The sequence below is a fragment of the Cebus imitator genome, unplaced genomic scaffold (assembly GCF_001604975.1).
Source record: "Cebus imitator isolate Cc_AM_T3 unplaced genomic scaffold, Cebus_imitator-1.0 Scaffold914, whole genome shotgun sequence".
Taxonomy (NCBI): Eukaryota; Metazoa; Chordata; class Mammalia; order Primates; family Cebidae; genus Cebus; species Cebus imitator.
In genome coordinates this window covers 148,264-168,284 of record NW_016108229.1, presented here as the reverse complement: position 1 = coordinate 168,284, position 20,021 = coordinate 148,264, and the positions used below count along the sequence as shown (strand labels likewise).

General features: G+C 40.2%; 1 protein-coding gene across 1 annotated transcript in view; it reads left to right on the top strand.

Annotated features, from left to right (window-relative positions):
- The window catches only part of LOC108298196 (protein O-mannosyl-transferase TMTC1), a 92,174-nt gene that overhangs the window by 16,511 nt on the left and 55,642 nt on the right, over positions 1–20,021 (top strand). Inside the window, exons 2-3 of the mRNA XM_017520931.2 lie at positions 57–224; positions 10,606–10,719. Coding sequence (XP_017376420.1) covers positions 57–224; positions 10,606–10,719 — 282 coding nt within the window. The remainder of the gene's footprint in view (positions 1–56; positions 225–10,605; positions 10,720–20,021) is intronic.

Below are 20,021 nucleotides of genomic sequence, written 5' to 3'. Positions count from 1 at the left end.
GGCGGGAACCCCTTGCACCCCCAAAGTAATCCTTTTCCTTCCACCCTGTTTTCCAGCATGGGCTACTGCATCCTTTTTGTGCACGGACTGAGCAAGCTCTGCACTTGGCTGAATCGATGTGGGGCCACCTCCCTGATTGTGTCCACTGTGTTGCTGCTGTTGCTTTTCTCTTGGAAAACTGTGAAACAGAATGAAATTTGGCTGTCCAGAGAGTCCCTATTCAGGTATGACTAGACAGATCAAAGTAAATATCTTCCTCTTTATTTCTTTACTTACAAATTGTTTCCAAACAAATGAGGTAACATGGGCCTGGCAGTATTTACTAAGGAAAATTGTCTATAATAAAGTTTTAAATGGAAGATGGGATTTTATGTGGGATTTTAACTTTAGATTTTAAAAATGATATATAAAACTTAACAGGAGCATTTTAAAAATTATATATAAGACTTAACATCAGCTCATTTTAAGTGAATTTATGAAAAGAAGGCTCCTGGGAAAGTTTTTGAGTCTGTGAATTCAGATGGAAACAGTTTTAATGATGAGCTGGGCTGTAAAATCAGCTATAAACAAAATGAAACCGATAAGCCTAATTTCATTGTTCAGTCAAGTGCATGGGAAAGGTGAGCACATAGCCAGAGGGAAGAGAAATGCAGTATCTTTCTTTAGAATATTCCAGCATGCTACCTTGTGATCTGTGACCTAGTTGCTTTATTTTGAACATTAATTTTGAACATTCTTTGAGACTGCCACTGATGATGCTGTGCTTCTGGGGTTTAGCCTCACTAAATGCCACAGCCCTGGAGACCTTCACCTGGCTCTCTTGGCACTGCCACACCTGACACCCCAACAATATTTGCCCAGTCCCCCAGGAATCCCCAGTTTGGGCCTCTTCTAAGCTTCTGTCCTCACTTACAACCTAATTGGTCAATTTAGTCAGCATGATTTTTACTTGGTTCCCTGATTAGCTGGTACGCAACACTTATTCTTTGGGGGCAAACAATTGAAGCAGAGTTGATATCACTTAAGAAAAGGGGAAACTGCTGGAAGACGCTAGGAAAGCACACAGAATTGAAAGGAAGTGAAGAATGCGCATGCCCGAGGCAGGAAAGCGGCATCTGGACAATTCGTCTTGAGCACCCTCTCAGAAACAAACAGGTAAACTTAACACCAGTTTTTTGAATCTACACATCAAAGTCCTAGGAAAAGAAAGTTTTCTGGTTGAACATAAGATTAGGTAACACGCCTACCCCTTATCCCAAGCAGAACACTGAGATGACTGATCTGACCAAGAAGCAGCCTCTGAGTTCCACGGAGGGAGTTAAGGCAGGCAGAGCCTCTTGGGATTACGCCCAGACTTCTCAAAGTGAGGCAAAAGGGAGTATCCTAGCAGGAAATCCAAGCACCGTAAGAAGGGGGAATAGTCTGTGGGCTGCCAAAAATAAATGAACGAGTAAATGAACAAATAAGACAGAGGTTTCCTGCACTCTTCTACTATTTTTAAATAATGTATTTTTTGTGTCATATTTTTAAAATGTTAAATTACCAAATATGTACTTGGCAATTTAACATTTTTAAAAATATGAAACAAAAAGTCAGTTTGGCATGCATATCCTATTATTTTATTTATTATTACGTATCATTGTCATGATCATTGTTATGATCTTTTCAGCGTGTATCGTAAGGAGCCGTTGCAATATAGAAGTTTTTGTGTGGACTTTTTTTAATGTATCTTTTTTTTCCACACAGATCTGCAAAACTACTCTTTGGTATCAGATTCTGTTAAGTCTCTGTCATACCCTTTCTATTAAACACAATTCTCACAGATCACAACAGACACATTTCTTCCTTCTGCCTTATGCTAATTAAGGTTATTCTGTAAACACAGGGGTATTGAAGTTCAGTAATGTAACTTCCTCCAAGTCTCTGTTGGCATAATTTTTTCTTCCTTTCTCTTTCAATAGTCAGAGCTTTTATGAGAAACTTTAAAACAATTCTGCTCTGTGTTAAACCTTTTGCCTGAATAAAGGTACTAATAGTGGTTGTATTTTCTAATGATGTTGACGGCTTAATCAGAGTAGCTTTGGGAATGGATTTTGGCAGGCTTAGTTCTCAAACCCTTTACAGCTAATCTCAACAATGTAAAAAAAGAAAAGATAGCTGATTAACCTTGAATCTGGAGCTTCTATTCTTTTAGATGGAAGTATGTAGTGAGTATCCTATCAATTGATGTCTAAAACACAACAACATATGTGCTTAAAGTGATTTTGTAACTGAAGAGGCCTTTGGTGGTCAAATGGAATTTTTTGTAATGTGCAAATCAAAGCTATTGATATGTTTTAGAAATCTTTGCCTATTATCATTTATCTGTGTCCTGAGAAAACTTTTAAGAATCTGAGACTTTAAAAGACTATTAAAACTGTTCCTAGCCAGGAGTGGTGGCACATACCTGTAATCCCAGTTACTCAGAGGCTAAAGCAGAATTTCTTGACCCCGGGAGGTAGAGGTTGCAGTAAGCCGAGATGGGGCCATTGCACTCCACTCTGGGTAGTAAAAGCGAAACTCTGTCTCAAAAAAAAAGAAAAAAAAAAAAAAAGACTGTTCTTTTTCCTTCAAGGCTAGACCAGATGTTTTTATGAATTCATCTGTGCTAAGTAATGTTCAGATCAGTCAAACAAACATTTACTGAGAATCCATGAGGGAGGCACGCTGAGGTTAGCGGTTGAGTATGGGGTCTAGAGTTAGACTTTCTGGCTCTGCTCCAAGTTCTACCATTGAATAGCTGTGTGACCTTAGGCAAGTTACTTAACCACTCTGTGCCTTAGTTTCTTCATTTTATTATCTAGAATACTGGTCTTTGTCTCCTGAGTATAGTATAAGAATAAAATAGTATGTGAAAGATACATGGGACAGTTTCTGGCATGTGGGCAACGCTGTGTAAGGTTTCCAGATTATTACTGTGCAGTGTGTTCTAGGATGAAAGAGAGAGAGTGTGTGCATAGAGGAGCTGGGACTCTGCATGGAAGGCAGACACATGAGCACATTTCATTGTAATGTAGTGTTAAACTCAGAGCACTATGTAAGTACAGGCAGGTGGGTAGGTGACTAAGACTAACTCAAGCCGTCAAGGGTCGTTCTCTTGCAGGTCTGAGCTGAGTATTAAAAGAGGAGTAAAACCTAAATTAGCCATAATGGCCCAAAACAGGAGCTGTCTGAGGTGAGTAAGAAAAATTTGCAATAATTCTAGAGATGGTGATGCCCTTGGCAAAGACTCCATCTTCCCCCCGTTCCAGAAAATAAACCCATAGACCATTCCTAAAACATATGGCCTCACTGAGACCTCTCTAATTAGCTGAGATGGTTTGGTCATGGCCATTCCATGAGCAATCTTATAGAATATCTTAAGATAGAACTTTGTGTTGGAGAAAATACAAATTTTGTCAAGCTCTAGCCTTTCCAGCTGAGGCCGCCTTTCACACAAAAATCCCACTATGTGATGTATTTTTAGGAGATACAGATAGTGTTCCTGCACAATTTTATACAGATACAGTGTTCCTACACAGTTTTATTTTATTTATTTATTTATTTTGGGGACAAAGTCTTACTCTGTCACCCAGGTCGGAGTGTAGTAGTGTGATCATGGCTCACTGCAGCCTTGACCTCCCAGACTCAAGCAGTCTTCTCACCTCAGCCTACCAAGAAGATGGGACTATAGGCGTGTGACACCACACCTGGTTAATATTTATTTTTATGATTTGTAGAGACCAGTATCACTATGTTGTCCAGGGTGGTCTCTACTCCTCGGCCTCTCAGGGTGCTGGGATTATAGACATGAGCCACTGTGCCTGGCCAAAACTTTGTTCTTCTATCAGCAAGAACCATATGCATAAAAAGCACAAGAACCCAGTACTCATGCCTCATCAGAGATGTGGACAAGGCAAATTGTCTAAGCTGAAATAGCCTTTACAGAAGCCAAGATTTGAACCCAAATCTGGTATAAAAATCAAAGGGTGCATAAACTTTGCCATACCTATATTTTATGTTGTTTTTCACCTAAGCTAGCTCAAGTGTAAATAGAGAGAGAGAAAGATTTATGATCATAGTTGCAAGGCATGTTTTAATTCTTAAAATAAGAAACTGTTTTATGTCCTGATGTGGTAGGTAGATCACTGCATAACTCTGGTTGGGCCTAGTAACAGCCCAGAACCCTACATTGGTTTAAAGTAAATAAATGCCATAATAACATGATTTGATTAGATTGAAGCCTCTTCCCTCTCTTAATCTTCAGTATCCCTAGAAAGACAGAGACAAACATATTTCCTCTTGCATCCAGCTCAGGATTTCTCTAAATCCCATTCTTGAACTGTTTAAGTGATCCACAGACCAGCAATTAACCATTTATGGCCTAGATCATCTTCCTATTCTGTAGGAAAAACTGTAGTTCTCTCTCCTCTGAATTGCTGAGGCAAAGAGTTTAGAAATCTCCCAGGGAAAGGAATATAAACCAGGTACTGACAAATTTGTTTGTAAAGGTCAGATAGCAAATATTTTAAGCTTTGTGGGTCATACAGACTTTTTTGCAACTATTTAACTCTGATGTTGTCTTGGGGAAGAGACTAAAGACAAAATGTAAACACATGGACACATTTGTGACCCACAGGCTGTAGTTTTGCTTGCCAATCATGTAAACATTGTGATAGTGAAATTCTAATGGTATGTCAGTCTTACAGTGCTGATTTGGTGGTTAAGCATCCTGAAGTTGTTGATCAACTTCAGGATTGATTCTGACCATTTATTGGCCTTGGCTGAAATATCTGCTCAACTATTTATTGGGTCTGTAACCTCACAAAAAGGTCTTAATCTCTCTGAGCTTCAGTTTCCTGATCTGTAATATGGGAGGCCCAGTAATACTGCCTATTTGATAGGTTACAGCAAGGACTAAAGGAAATGATCCATGGAAACTGGTGTTTAGCCCAGCATTTTATTTAAAGTAAGCATTCCATAACTACTGTCCATCCTGTGTGTGGCGTTATCAAATCTCAGGTCAAGGCAGGGGTCAAAACTGAGGAGTGTCACAAATTCTTCTTACTTTCCTTTTTGCTAATCTCTGACTGAACACTATTAATATTTTTATCATGTTTGTTTTATAATTAGGAATCCGGGGATGGTCCTCCTGACCTATTGTCCAATGATGCCAACAAAACAAATTGATGTTCTAAAATCTTGGAGATAACACCTGATCAAAGTAGCTTGTTTGTTATTTATCAAGTCTTCCACAATAAGAGGCATGAGAGAAATATGTGAAATGCATGAATTTAAAATTCTGAGTTGAAAGCGAGATGTTTATTTATAATCGCTGTTGTAATTATTAACAGTGTTTTGAGTTCAGCCATATAATTTATGAATATTATATTTCCCTGTGGAATAAATATGGGCAAAGCTGGATGTTTCCATGATAATTACTAGAACTATGAAATTGGAGCATCAAAAAAGCCAACAGGGAGTCTATTCCTAGAGGACAGAGTGACCTGTCCAGTTAAGTTCCAGGGAAAGTGTTGCCTTTGGCTTGTTTATTTTCCTTTTTCCACAAACTGTTCATTGTGAACTGAGAGCCTAGAAAAACATAGCAGAAAAGTATCACAGAGAGAACATAAAGGTCAAAAACAACAATGGAAAAAGCAGTGTGTTCTCAGGATTTGAGTGACTCCACCCACTTCTGTTTGCCTGTTAGGAACATTATTACTTCCTCCTGCCGTCATGAAACAATGCTCTGATCTCAGCAAGGACCATGTTTCCACAGGCCCAATTGTCTATTTCTCTGGTGAGACATAAATCAGAATTACTGTGTTAATCACACAGAGGAAACGATCAATTTCAATAATTATGCCAGTTGTATTCATTGCTATAATCATGGTTACCTTCAAAACTTACTGCTAGTATGCACTATTTAGTTCTAGATAGAAAAAGTCAGAAATTTTCCTTAATAGAAATTTGATTATTGAAGCCATTGCTAACACGCTTACCTGGATCTTGCTGATATGACTAAATTTAGGTTGGATGCTGTTATTGAAAAATTATATTAAAATCCTAGCTATCTGTCATACATTTTAGTTACTTTTTAACATTCAAATAAGGAGATTTTTTAAAACCATAAAGGTATCATAAATGAAAGATAGGGTTAGTATTTTAGCACCCACCCCCAAAAGGAACTATCCACAATCTATATAGGAAATGCCTTTGGCTGTTGTGGAAATGCAATACTGTCACTTATGACTGGACCACTGCTCCTCTCTGAGGCTTGGCTCTCTCCTCTTTAAAATGAGAGGAAGACAAAGGGAGTGAACTTGTTACCAGGGATCTTTTGGGTCCTCCTGTTCTGTGTAGTGCGAGGATTCTGATTCCATTTAGCACAGGTTCTCATAAGGCCATAAGGAGTGTAGGCAACAAAGGCACAGATACACAAATGGGACTGCATCAAACTAAAACACTTCTACACAGCAAAGGAAACAAGCAAAAAGCTGAAAAGACAGCTGTGGATTGGGATGAAATATTGGCAAACTGTATATCAACGAGGGGTTAATATCCAAAATATGTAAGCAACCCACACAACTAAATTGCAAAACAAAACCCACAACTAATATGATTAAAATTGGTCAAAGGACCTGAATAGACCTCTTTGAAAGGAAGACAAGCAAATGGTCAACAGGTATATGAATAGGTGCTCAGCATCACTAATCATCAGAGAAATGCAGGTCAAGACCACAATAACATACTACCCTTATCTGTTACAATGGCTATTATCAAAAACACAAGAGATAACGAGTGTTGGGGAGGATATGGAGACAAGGGAACCTTTGTACATTGTTGATGGGAATGTAAATTTGTACAGTCATTATGCACAACAATATGGAGGGTCTTTAAGAAATAAAAAATAGAATTATCATGTGATCCAGCAATTCTTCCTCTGGGTATTTACCCAATATAAATGTAATCAGTCTCTCAAAGAGATAGCTGCACTCCCACGTTCACTGTGGTGCGTTTTAAATCTCTGATGTGGCTGTATGTAGGTGTGGGGTCTGCTGCTTTCAGATGATCTGTTTCTTTCAGCTTGTTATTTGACTTCACAGGTGCCCATCAGGTCTCTCCTCTGGAGAGGTCCTGAAACTCCCAGCCTGTGGGTTTTAGTGGGGTGGTCTTTGCTAGGTGTTCAGGGGCTGTTATTTCAACAAAAGCTCCACAAAAGTTAAATTGTCCTAACATACTTCCCCAACATGCTTTAACATGTTGTGTGGAATTCTCCTATTAATCCGACCTTTAAGTTAAAAATTACATGTAAACATGTAATCTGAGAGAGTTAGTGCATTAAAGTACAACTGCCCAGAAGCTAGATTCATCCTGCTGTCCTTCTCTCTCATCAGTTGTCTGCCTGTCCATTTAATCCAAAATAAGTTGCAGGCATCTTGTTTTGTTTTGTTTTGTTTTCAGATAGGCTTCAAACCCATCTGTCTATATTTTATCGTTCCCTCTACCACCTTCCTTCAAGTGACGGAACAGAAACTCTAGAACCAAACTCCTTGGGTCTAAGTCCCATCCCTGCCACTTGCCAGTTGTGTGATCTTGTATACCTTGTTTCTGAAGCAGCTATAAACAACATAGCAATCCCTTCCTGCTCCCACCTCTCCTTGTATCATCTTCAAATTGTTGATGTCACCCTAGGCAGATGGGCCCCAGGGTAGACAAGCATCAAGCAGAACGTAAACCTGGTAGTCACAGCCACTCAGTGGCATTTGGATAGCCTTACTCTTGCTGCTGACTTGTGAACAGTATGCCCTCCCTCATGATTAAGAGCTTAAGCTTCAGTGATTGATACAGACTGAATCTTTGCATCCCTTCAAATTCATGTGTTGAAGCTGTAGCCTCCAGTTTCACTGTATCTGGATGTAGGGCCTGTGAGAAAGTGATGAGGGATAAATGTGGTCACAAGGGTGAGACCCTAATCCAGTAGGGGTGGTGCCCATATAAAGTGAGGAAGAGGCACCAGAGCTTTTTCTGTCTGCGTGCACACACCGTGGAAGGCCATATGGGTCACAGCCAGAATGCGATCATCTGCGAGGCAGGAAGAGAACGCTCCTAAGAAACCAAATCAGCCATAACTTTGATTTTGAACTTCTAGCCTCCAGAATTGTGAGAAATAAATGCCCGTTGTTTAAGCCACACAGTCTATAGGTTTTGTGCTTTGTCATGGCAGCCTGAGCAGACCAGTACGTTGATCATCTAAACAAGGTTTTTAATGTCTCTGAGCAAAGCCTCATTTTCTTATCTGTAGAATAATTATATCTGCGTTTAATTTTTTTAAAAACTAGCCCAGGCTTAGTATAGGAAAAGGTTAATTTCCAACAAAACTTATTTGTAGGGAGGCCAGTCTATAGTGATCTTTTTTGTAATTATTTATTTTGGTAGACAATCACAATATTTTAAAAAATAAAAACAAGAAGGAAATCTTTAAGTGAATGAATGAAGGGTGGAAGGAAAAAAACGAATTGATGTGAACATGCAGGGCTGTTCTCCAAAGAATCAGTTGTTACCATGTCTTGCCATCTGCCACCTCTGCCTCCCGGATGTCTCCTGAATCCTTCTGTTCCTCCCCATGGCCCCTGCTGAAGTTATGACTGTTCTCTGTCTTTCTTTCATCTCCTCGCTGCTCCACTCCTATCCCCTCCCTTTCCCTCTCCTCTCCTCTCTGAAGTTCCTCAGCAGGCCCCCATGAGGTCTCCATGCACTGCATCCAGAAGACTGCTCAGTCCTTCTCACTTGCTACCCTGTCCTTTACATCTCTGTTGGAGACTCTGCGCTGATTCCCTGCTGCTCTTCAGATAACCCCCCCAGAAGTCTCCAGTGTGATTTACAGGGCCCATTAGATTCTCTCCATTCTCAGACTTAGCCTTTGATGGTCCAGCCACTCTGAATTTCTTCCAGTCCCTCAAAAGCCCCATGCTTTGTTTTCTTGGGGCCCTCTGCACATGACATTCTGCTGCCTCTTCCTCTAGAGGCTAACGTCATTTCCTCTTATCCTTAAAGTCTCAGCTTCACCATGACTGCCTCCTGGAAGCCTCCTCTGATCCCATTCTGGGATAAGCATGCTGTGCTTTCTTGATAACCCTGCTCACTTATTGTTACACATCATTTTGTTGTCCTCTCTACATACTTCACCCTCGTAAGCTCCTTGCAGGCGGGGACTCTAACCATATTGTATCCCCAGCACCTGGCACAGTGTGTGGTACTGAAGGGACTCTATCACTGTTTCTGGATGTAGGGCCTGTGAGAAAGTGATGAGGGTTAAATGTGGTCACAAGGGTGAGGCCGTGATCCAGTAGGGGTGGTGCCCATATAAAATGAGGAAGAGGCACCAGAGCTTTGTCTGTCTGTGTGCACACACCGATTAGAAACAACTGTAGCATTTACTTTGGCTTAGAGAAATGCTTGCACACTGATTTCATCAAGCCATCTCACTTCTGAAATGTATCCTTTTTCATGATTCTGCTTGGGCCTACATTGACTTTTGTCTTTTTTCCACCACTTTCATTCATACAGATTATATGAGGGCCTGACATGTCATAATTATCTCAAATAAGCCTGACTCTTTTCACCCTCCATTGTTGAGTAACTAACAATGCACGCTGCCAGGTCTGGAATGTGTTTTTGTTTCAACATAGCAACCCCGAGAACTGTGCAATACCAAGGAGGCAGCGATGACCTTGTAGATGGGAGGGGAGTGACAGAGAGTCTAACCAGTTGCATGGGTTTCCACATCGAAGGAAACAAGAATGGTGGGAAAGAATAAACGAAAAGAAGCCAGAGAATAGACACTGCATGCTACATCTCATGTTTTGCAGAGCACGTTGTGGTTATGAGCTGTTCTCATCTTATGAAAACCATTAAATCTTTTTTGTCTCTGGTTCATTATTGTGCACTCAGAGGTTGCTTAGGCTATTCCATCAAGTCTTCATGAAAAAGAAGACTGCTCAGCAGACAGATGCAAAAGGAAGAAAGGGCTGGCCTAATGATGCAGTTCTCCCTAGAAGGAAGAGTGTTAGTCATCAGCCTTGGCAGGGCCTCACTGTGCAGCAGCCCCACTGTGGGTGCGTCTTCTGCTCCCTGCACCCTAAATTGGAAAAGCCAGTCTGGCCTGTTAATGGCAAGGTTGTGTGTGTGTGTTGCTGCACACTGTGCTTTCAGATCTACCACTGGGCCCTGCTACACTCCCAAAAGAAAGCCTCAAAAGGAGCGACAGAATCTCACCCGGGCTCCAGCTGTGTCTTTGGTACATCAAAGGCCCTATGTTTATATGCTAAGGGCATTTTGTTCATACACAGTTAGCATGTTTGTTCAACTATGCATAACAGTATACTGCCTTCAGGGTTTTCTATCGAAAACAATGTTTAGTAAATTATATAATTCATAAATTTTGGAAGCCTTATTTTAGGTTACAATGCCTTATTCTTAGAATACAATGGACATTTCAAATACAGATTCATGAGACTGAGTAAAACATAAAGGAATCTGACAATAATATTCTTGGTTGCTTTTTGAACAATTTACTCATTTTAGGTCTGGAGTTCAAACTCTGCCCCACAATGCCAAGGTTCACTACAACTATGCCAATTTCCTGAAGGACCAAGGTCGGAACAAGGAAGCCATCTACCACTACAGAACAGCCCTCAAGTAAGTGGTGTACAGGGAGGGCGTTGGCCTTTGTGCTTTAAAAACGGTTGTTTATTTCACTTGTCCCTCCCCATATGTGGAGGGGGTGGTTGTTTGGGGTGGGGTAGGTCTTGGACTCTGAGTCTTTTGGCTCAATATTCAAGTCTGCTATTAGTGCAGAAACTCTACCTCACATCTGACTCTTGGTGTTTTCTTGTACAAGTTTTCTTTGCTACACATTACACAATGAACTGTTGAATATATATATATATATATATATATATATATATATATATATATATATATATATACACACACATGCGAACAAGAGTTGGTTGTCAAAAACATACCGGTAAGTTCTCATGATATTATTGCAATGAATTTTAATGGTATGCATATAGAAAGCCCTGGACATCTCATGCCTGAAAGTATTTACATGAAAACATTTGAGTATAGAAATGAAATGCCCTGAAAGTTGTATTAAATAGAAAGAAGATGATGACAAGACACACACACAACCCCCAGATTACTATGCTGGGGATACATTAATATTGTGTGTGTGTGTGTGTGTATGTGTGCACGAGTGTGTGCGTATTAACATTCTCCTTATAGTCTTCCAATGAAAGAGAGAATACTAAACATATCCTTAGATGTGACTTCAAGAGAAACTAAAAATTTGAGTTCTTCCTTACTGGCAGCAATCTCCTCGTATCAGAAGTGGGAAGTACCCAACCATCCAGTTATAGTAGCTGTTTGGGTACTTCCGCTTCAGGTTCTCTTTTGAATTGCAGCTCTGACTTTCAAGATGGTTTCCTGTCAAACATCCCAGATAATAAATGTACTTGATCTCCAACACATGGAGATATAACAACTAAATATAGCCTGGCAATCTCCAATTATGGACGAAATAAAGCAAGGTGAATCCTCTCTTTTATTCAATACTGTGATGCTCACAGAAAACTTTTGAAGATGTTTTCATGCCTCCACAGATTGGCTACCTACATTTGGTTGAGTTTTCTGAAACTGTTTCACTTTGAAATATGTTTAAAACATCTACCAACCAAATCATGCATTTCACTAAAGTGTCCACTAGGATTGTCTCCAGGCTTATTTTCACAGTCAGTGTCGTTCTGTTTATACAGGCATATTGCTTATCAATCAAAATCTTTTAGACTTTAGGACCTGTTACTTAATATTTAATATGGCAAATATGGCAGAACTTTTCTTTTCTTTTTTTCAAGAGAGAGCTTCACTCTTGTTGCCCAGGCTGGAGTGCAGTGGCGCAATCTTGGCTTAATGCAACCTCCACCTCCCAGGTTTAAGCGATTCTTCTGCCTCAGCCTCTCACATAGCTGGGATTACAGACATGCACCATCAAGCTCGGCCGAATTTTATATTTTAGTAAAGATAGGGTTTCACCATGTTGACCAGTCTGGTCTCAAACTCCTGACTTCAAGTTATCTGCCCACCTTGGCCTCCCAAAGTGCTGGGATTACAGGCGTGAGCCACCCAACGCTGCCTAATATGGCAGAAGTTTTAAACCATACATATCAAGTTTGCTATCAAATATTTTCCCAAATGTTACAAGAAATATAAGTTCCAGAGGAATAATTGTACCAAAGCTTTTTGTTGAAGAATAGAAGATTTTTATTATAGAATAGAAGGTAGTTTTAAGATTTAATCAAGAATTATATTCTTTCATTAGATGACAGTTTCCAAAATGTTCATAATGCTTATCTCTGGTGGGTGAGATTATAGATTAATTTTTTTCTTTATATTTTCTTGTGTGTTCCAGATGTTCCAACAATGAACATCTATTCCTTGTGCAATGAGGAAATGTCATTTTTAAAAAGTCATATTCCTTCAAGGGTACATATAAAGTATATTTTGTCTTCAATAGTTAATTAACATTTAACAATTTTAGATAGCATTCTTGAAGGGAAGAAAAGACCAGTAGGTTTGCCTGAAACTTACATGATCGGTAGGAAGTGTATCAGTATCTTTTTAATTGAATTTATTATAACAGACTATATTCTGTCAAGTTCAAACAGAAAAATAAGGCAGACCCTCAGGCACAGCTTTGAGCAAAGGTATAAATTAAACAAAATTCTCTGGCAGTTGATTTTACAGAGTTATAGTAGCTGGTTGGGTACTTCCGCTTCTTTGCTGTGAAACAATACAAATAAATGTTTGCTTCAGCAACTGTGCCTCTGGAAGAAATATGTCCCTTGAGACATTGGGAAAAACAATTAAAGCTATAAATATATAGTAATTAGTGAAGTAGTTTATGCTCTCAGACTAGGTTCAAAATACCTCTGGTTAAAAATATCATTTTCATGTGGATAACTCTGTGGCGAATTTTCAACGGATGTGGGTATTTTTGTTTTGTTTTGTTTTTTAAAGAAATAAATTGTCACTCTTTGTGTTAGAGGGAAAAGGAAAATACCAGAGCTGTTCATCATTTTGATGATTATTTATCCTTGGTGACTGGAAGATTGCCCTTATTTTGATGTTGCTATTTCTTGGTGGAAGTTGCTGAGACAGGGATTCCTCTCCCTCCCAGCTGCTCCACCTCTACTTCAACTTTCGAGCATCTGATGTTTTCCATATTTGCACACAGCAAGAAAGAGAGTGATTAGGGAAATGCAAGGTTAAAGGCGCTATTATCTGAGATCAATTCCAGCAATTATCCATTACTGCTGTAATGACTGAATAGCTCTCAAAGGCAATGGGGAAATTAATCATAAAGGTTGTACCTGTACCAGTCTGTTTTTGGCTGGCTTTCAGTGCTAAAAATAGCACTATAATAAGTTAGTGATTACATATGGCATGAATATTCTGTTTCTTTTAANTTCTCTCCTCTAAGATACTTTTTTTCTCTGTTTAAAATGGCCATTTCAGCTTTCTATTTCTTTTTTAATTTTGTTTTTAAACTTTTTTTGTTTTTTGAATAATGAAGAAAAAAACAAACACTGGCTTCTTTCTCTTTACCTCATTTATAATATTTCTGTAGTATAAGGGAAATCTCCCCTGGAAAATATTGCATCTAAGATCGTGTATTCGGTTTAAGATCCAAATCGTCAAAGAAAAATGTCAAAACTCGTTTCTTAAATCCTCAACAAACACAAATGTTAGCTTTGCTTTGCTGTGAGGGGCAGCTCTCACATTTATACCTCCTACAGTAATGTAAAGCTTGGGATTCTCTGTGTTGGAGATTTGGAAAACCACTGGCAGATCTGCCATATGCCTCCAGAGCTCTCTGACCATTTAGTTATCCTGGAGAAGGTTTCCAACATTCCACCTCGTGTGATGGGAGTACAAAGTCCAGAGATCATCTAACAATTCAGCCCTTCCAACACAAAAACTCCCAAGAAATGCATCAGTTAATAAGCCCCAAAAGAGAAATAGTGATACTCCCTGAATAAAGTGAAGATATTGATGTGTACTTTCCATGTGTGTACTTTGTTAAATAGCTTAAAAAGTCAGTTAAAAGTGGAGAATCATAAAACAAATTAAGCAAACTGTTATTTTATTTCCCCCTGAAATTTCAAATGTACATCCATTCACCAGTCTTCTGATGTCACATCAAGTCCTTCTCTTTAAGAATCTTCTGATTAGAATCTGCAAAAGCCACCTCCATAATTCATTGCTATGAGTATCAGTTTTGATATTTAAAATTGGAATAAAAATGTAAAGAAATTTGCAAAGTAATTTGAGTAGACTGAGATTTTTCTGTTTTTCTCCTCCAGTCTTTTACAATTGTTTCACTCACATCTAATTCAACAGTGATTTTTTTGAACATTTTCAGAGTATTTACTTATTTTCCATAGAAATAACTCCTTTTGTCTATGGCCATATGACCCTGAATGTGCCCGATCTCATCTCATCTCAGAAGCTAAGCAGGGTCAGGCCTGGTTAGTACTTGGATGGGAGAAACAATTCCTTTTCACACTTAAATTTTATCAGTTGGCAAGACCAGGCTCTTTTCTCCCGGTATAACTAAATTTTGCATTGTGCTCTTAATGCTCCCATACAAAATAAATCTCCATTCACTATTTAATTGTCTAACACATGGGAAGGAATAGAACTAAAATCTTTCTTATTAGAATGTTTAGTGTATAACATAGAGACTTGTTATGATAATAGTGCCTATTGATATAATTCTTTGTATTCCCTCCTGTGTGGATCACAGGAACTTTGTAAGGACATTGCATTAGACTGTAATACATGTATGTAGACAAAGAAAGTAATAATGGATTGAGTACCAAAGAAATTATTATTAAAATCTAAATAAATAAACTATCATTAGAATCTAAATAAATAAACTATCATTTGAAGCTAAATAAATCTAAGCATGTCTAATTAACCACTGTTCGCTATGTCTTGAGTATATCAGTAAGACTACCTTATTATAATTTCTTTTAATAATGCTGCTTATAAAACTATTTTCTGTCATGTTCAAACAGAAAAATAAGGCAGACCCTAAGGTACAGCTTGGGGTGAAGTTTGAGCATGTTTTAAAAATCAGGAGTCAGTGAGTATTTTAGAAAGTCCTTCACACAGCCTATTTTAAGTGAACATTTAAGATAACTCTCTCATGACTACAGGTGGACTTGGAAACCAGTTGCCGTTTATTTCTGGAAGGAACTAAAATTTCAATACCATTTGTTAGCCATGTTTAACAAATGGAGATGTGTTGTTCTTCAGCCAGTGTGGTATTTTCATGTATAAAAGTTCAAATATGCTTTCTAATATCACAAGTAGACAAGAAACCACTTTTGTTTCTTCTTGTTGATGAAATTACTTTCTCACTATATATATGCTGTGTTACTTAAATCTGGCAGTTTTATTCATAAGTTCAGGAAATTAAACATTATTTCATAAAAAAAAAAACACCTAGAATTTAAATCACATTGTGGCCATATTTATGAACTGAATTTCAAAATGAAATCTCCATAATTTATTTTCAGAAATGTTTCACTCTCTGTGGCTACCTTTTGTCTACTTTAGACCACTTGTTCATTTTAAAAACTCTCTTATGTCTGGTTCCCCAGAAAATTGAATCCAAGGCAGAGCTTTGCAAGCAGGAAGTTTGTTAAGGAGCACCTCAGGAACACCAGGGCAGCAGGAGAGAGATGTTGAGTGGAAGGCAGTTCCAGCAGAGGCCTCAGCTGATCCCACGGGGAACTCTGGAACTGAGATGTCCCCTTAGAGGTATCATGAATGGCGGCAAGAGCTTTACCTCTGTACCCTCCTTTCAACCAAGTGCTGCATCCAGAACGGGAGTGTAGCCTTGGGGAGGCAACTCCCTGAGCCTGAGAGCAATGCCCAGAGAGAAGCTGGACTCTGAGCTGTCAGCAGCCAACACCCCTAGCAGCTGGGGATATACGAACTTCAGCCTTAATGGAAAACTCGGGATGGTGCAAGACAGCACCCACCACAACAGCTGGAATTTCTTGTATAAGTAAATAATGGCATGTTTAGCAAAATTGGGTTGAGATTTTCTGTTAAAAGTGAGGTTAGGTAAGCTGCCTACCTCATAGGGTTGAAGGATTACAAGATAATCCATATAAAAGGATTAAAGCAATATCCTTAAGCAATGTGGGCAATGGCACACTCAGTAAATGTGACGGACACACACAGAATCCAGCCACCTCCTTCCTCCTCCGCTGTCCTCCTGCCTCTCACCTAGACCTTAGCACTGTGCTCCTAACTGGCGTCGTCGTTTTCACCTTTGTCCTGCTTCCCTTCAGTCTGTTCTCAATGTAGCAGCCCTAGGGATTTCCACCAGCAGCAATCTGAAGCTCAGAAGGCTCCAGCCACCCCCACTTCACTCACAGGGAAAGAGGGACCCTGCAGCAGCCTCCATGCACACCCTGCACCACGTGCCCCCTTACTTCCCTGAACCACCACTTGCTGCTCTTCTTGCTTACTCAGCTCCAGTCACACCAGGCTGCAGGCACATGCATGCCAGCCACGTCACCTTCCTGTTTCAGGGGTTCGGTGCTCTGTTCTCTCCTCCCAGAACCCCTTCCCCCTTCCCTCAATGGTTGCCTCCCTCACACCCTTCAGCACTCCTCATGCATGTCATCACCTCCATGAGGCCTCCCCGAGCCACCCCATAGAAGAGCGCAAGCACCACTTGTATCCCCTATTCCCTTCCTTTGCTTCATTTTTCTCCATTTATCGCCTTCCCCTATACTCACCTATTGTTCAGTTAATTGTCTGTGTCCCTCCTCTCCCTGGTAAACCACATGAAACCAGAAATCTTTATCCTTATCCCCAGCATTGAGGAGAGTGCCAGGAACATAGCACTAAGTAAATATTTGTTGAGTGGAACAATGCTACATAGAAACATCTTTATACTGTGGTTTTTTGTTTTTGTTTTTGAGATGGAGGCTCACTCTGTCACCCAGGCTGGAGTACAGTGGTGAGGTCTCAGCTCACAGCAGTCTCTGCCTCCTGGGTTCAAGCGATTCTCCTGCCTCAGGCTCCCAAGTAACTGGAATTACAGGCACCTGCCACCACGTCCGGCTAATTTTTGTATTTTTAGTAGAGACAGGGTTTCACCATGTTGGCCAGGCTGGTTTTAAACTCCTGACCTTATGTGATCTGCCTGTCTTGACCTCCCAAAGTGCTGGGATTACAGGCATGAGCCACTGCACCTGGCCTTACACTGTGTTTTTAAAGTATGTGAATTACCTAGAATTTTTAAAAAGGTAACTGAGGTATAATGTAAAATCTAATTGCCATCAATAGCAGAAGATCCTAAATTACTTCTATCTTTTCCTCTTCTTGGGTGCCAGACTGACAAGAGGTAGACTTGTAGTGGATAATTTCATGTCAGCTTGGATGGGACAAGATACCCAGGTATTTTGTAAAACATTGTCCTAGATGTTCCTACAAAGATACTTGTTGGATGAGATTAACATTTAAATCAGTAGACTTTGAGTAAAGCAGATTATCCTCCAGAATGTGGGTGGGCCTCATCCATCCCGTTGAAGGCCTTAACAGAAAAAGACAGACTTCCCTGGAAGGAGAGGAAATCCTGCCCACAGACTGCCTTCTGGATTCCTAATGCAGCTCCTCCCTAGGTCTCCAGCCTGCCAGCCTACCCTGCAGATTTTGGACTCGCCAGCCTCCACAATTATGAGAGCCAGTTCTTAAGATAAATCTCTCCGTAAATGTAAATATACACATCCTGTTGCTTCTGTTTCTCTGGAGAACCCTGACTGATTCAGATTTTCCTCTCTTACTACCCTGCTCATTTTTTGCCCCTAAGGCTGATATCTTCTTTCCTGCTCAAGATTCCATAATTCCCAGTTTCTCAGAGATCTTATTTATAATCCTCTGTTTAAATCCTTTGCTTCCTGTCCTTCACCTGGCATCTTCCCATTAATATTTAAATATTCTCGAGTTGCTCCTACCACCATCAAACAAACACAGGAGCCTCTGTGTATCTCTTGTTTTCCTCCCCCTGCCCTTCATCTGTGTACTTCCTTATCTCCATCCTACTTTTCAAGTGTCAAAACTTCCCAGAAATTTGCACTGTCTTCCTTATTTTCTCCTATTACTCACTCAGCTAAATTCTGGCATCAGTTCCCTCCCCACCCCTGAAATTCCTCTCCCCAAAGTCACCAGCTACCTCTATGCAGATAAATCCAATGGACTGTGCTTGAGCATCAAATTACCTGACTCTTAGCAGGAGTTGACTTTGTTGACCACTCCTTCCTCTCTAAAGTAATTCTTTTTTGGCATCTGTGACACCATGCTGTCTTGCTTCTTCTGCTCTTTAGACTGTCCTATCTCCACCAACCCTTCATGGAAGAGTTCTCAGTAACCTTTCCTCCTTCCCTACACCTTCTTCTCTTCTCAAACTGCTTTCTAAGGGTTTTCTTCAGTCCCAAAGGCTTCAGTTAGCATCTGTGTGTCTGCTGGCTGACCCTCAAATCCATGACTTCACCATCATCTTTCCCCTGATGATCTACCCAGCTGAACATTTCCACAAATTGCCCTCTGCACCTCAAACTCAACTGGCCATCTTCTCCCCAAAACCTGCTCCCTGTCCTTTATGTTTCTCCCTTCTGTTCTGTACTTCAGCCAGAATAAAATCCCTTCAGTTTCTCAAGTTCTGTTTAGTTTTGCTTTCTCTGTTTGGAACTGTTTCCTTCCTCTTCCTGCTCTTACCCCTCCCTTGCACTCTCAGTCCCCTCTATTGCCGCCCCTCACAGTAAAGCATCATTGCTCCTGGAAAAAACCTTGGTGAGAGCTTCTGGCGCCACTCACTTGCCCTCCTACACAATGCTCTTGTCAGCTCCGGCTCAGCTTTACTGCTCTGTCTGCTCTCTTTACAGTGCCTTAGAGTCCGTTGGTCTTCCTGTCTTTCTTCTACCACAGTTCTTGAGGGCAAGGACAGCTTTCTCTTTACTGCTGTGTGCTCACAGCAGACAGCCTGGCACACAGTACATGCTTAATAAGTGTCTGTGAAAAGGAAGACTGGACAAACACAATGCATAAAATCTCTATCACAGGGCCCTTGGAGTCAGAGGACAACTCCATAAGGACAAGCAGTGTTTGTCGATGGCAGGGCTGTTGATATTTTGCATTACAACTTTCCTTTATGCAGAACTGTCGTATGCATTGCGAGATGCTTCACACCCCTAGCTCCTGACCATTATCTACCAGGAGAGCTACCCAGTTCCTGCAGTGGATATTCAAAATGTACCCACTCTCCTCCCCACTCCTCATGATCTCCTTCCTTGGCAGTTATTAATTAGGAATACAGACACACTTTTCCTGCCCACCATTGTCTCTTCTCTGAGAGAATTCATCAACCAGAGTGCACTCATGCCAGGAAGTGTTAGTGCAACAAGGATCCCAGGTGTGCATCGATCTGTCATACAGGAACCACACAGGATTTTGAATGTCCTTATACCCTTGGATATAGCTTTTTCAATTACACATGTCTGGAATTCCATTTGGTGTTGAGCATATTGGAAAAACTTGGAGAAAATTGCTCTGGTGCCTATGGGGATCATTTGCTTCAGTTGATGAAGGATTGACAGGCTTTGGAGGGAGTGCTTGACAAAAACATTCCTACATTCTTAAAATGGAGAGGGTTATTTGTTCTTCACATCTGAGAACTCTCAGTATAGGAGAAGCAGATGGATACAGAATGACTTGAGTGTTCACTAGGTTAGTGATGAAGAAATGATGGATGTAATTTTGACGGATGGGAGCAAGTTGAAAGCGCTCAGCAACAGTAAAGAGAGTGATTTTTCAGAGGATGAAAAATCCATGTGAGGAAGGAGAACTGGCTGCTT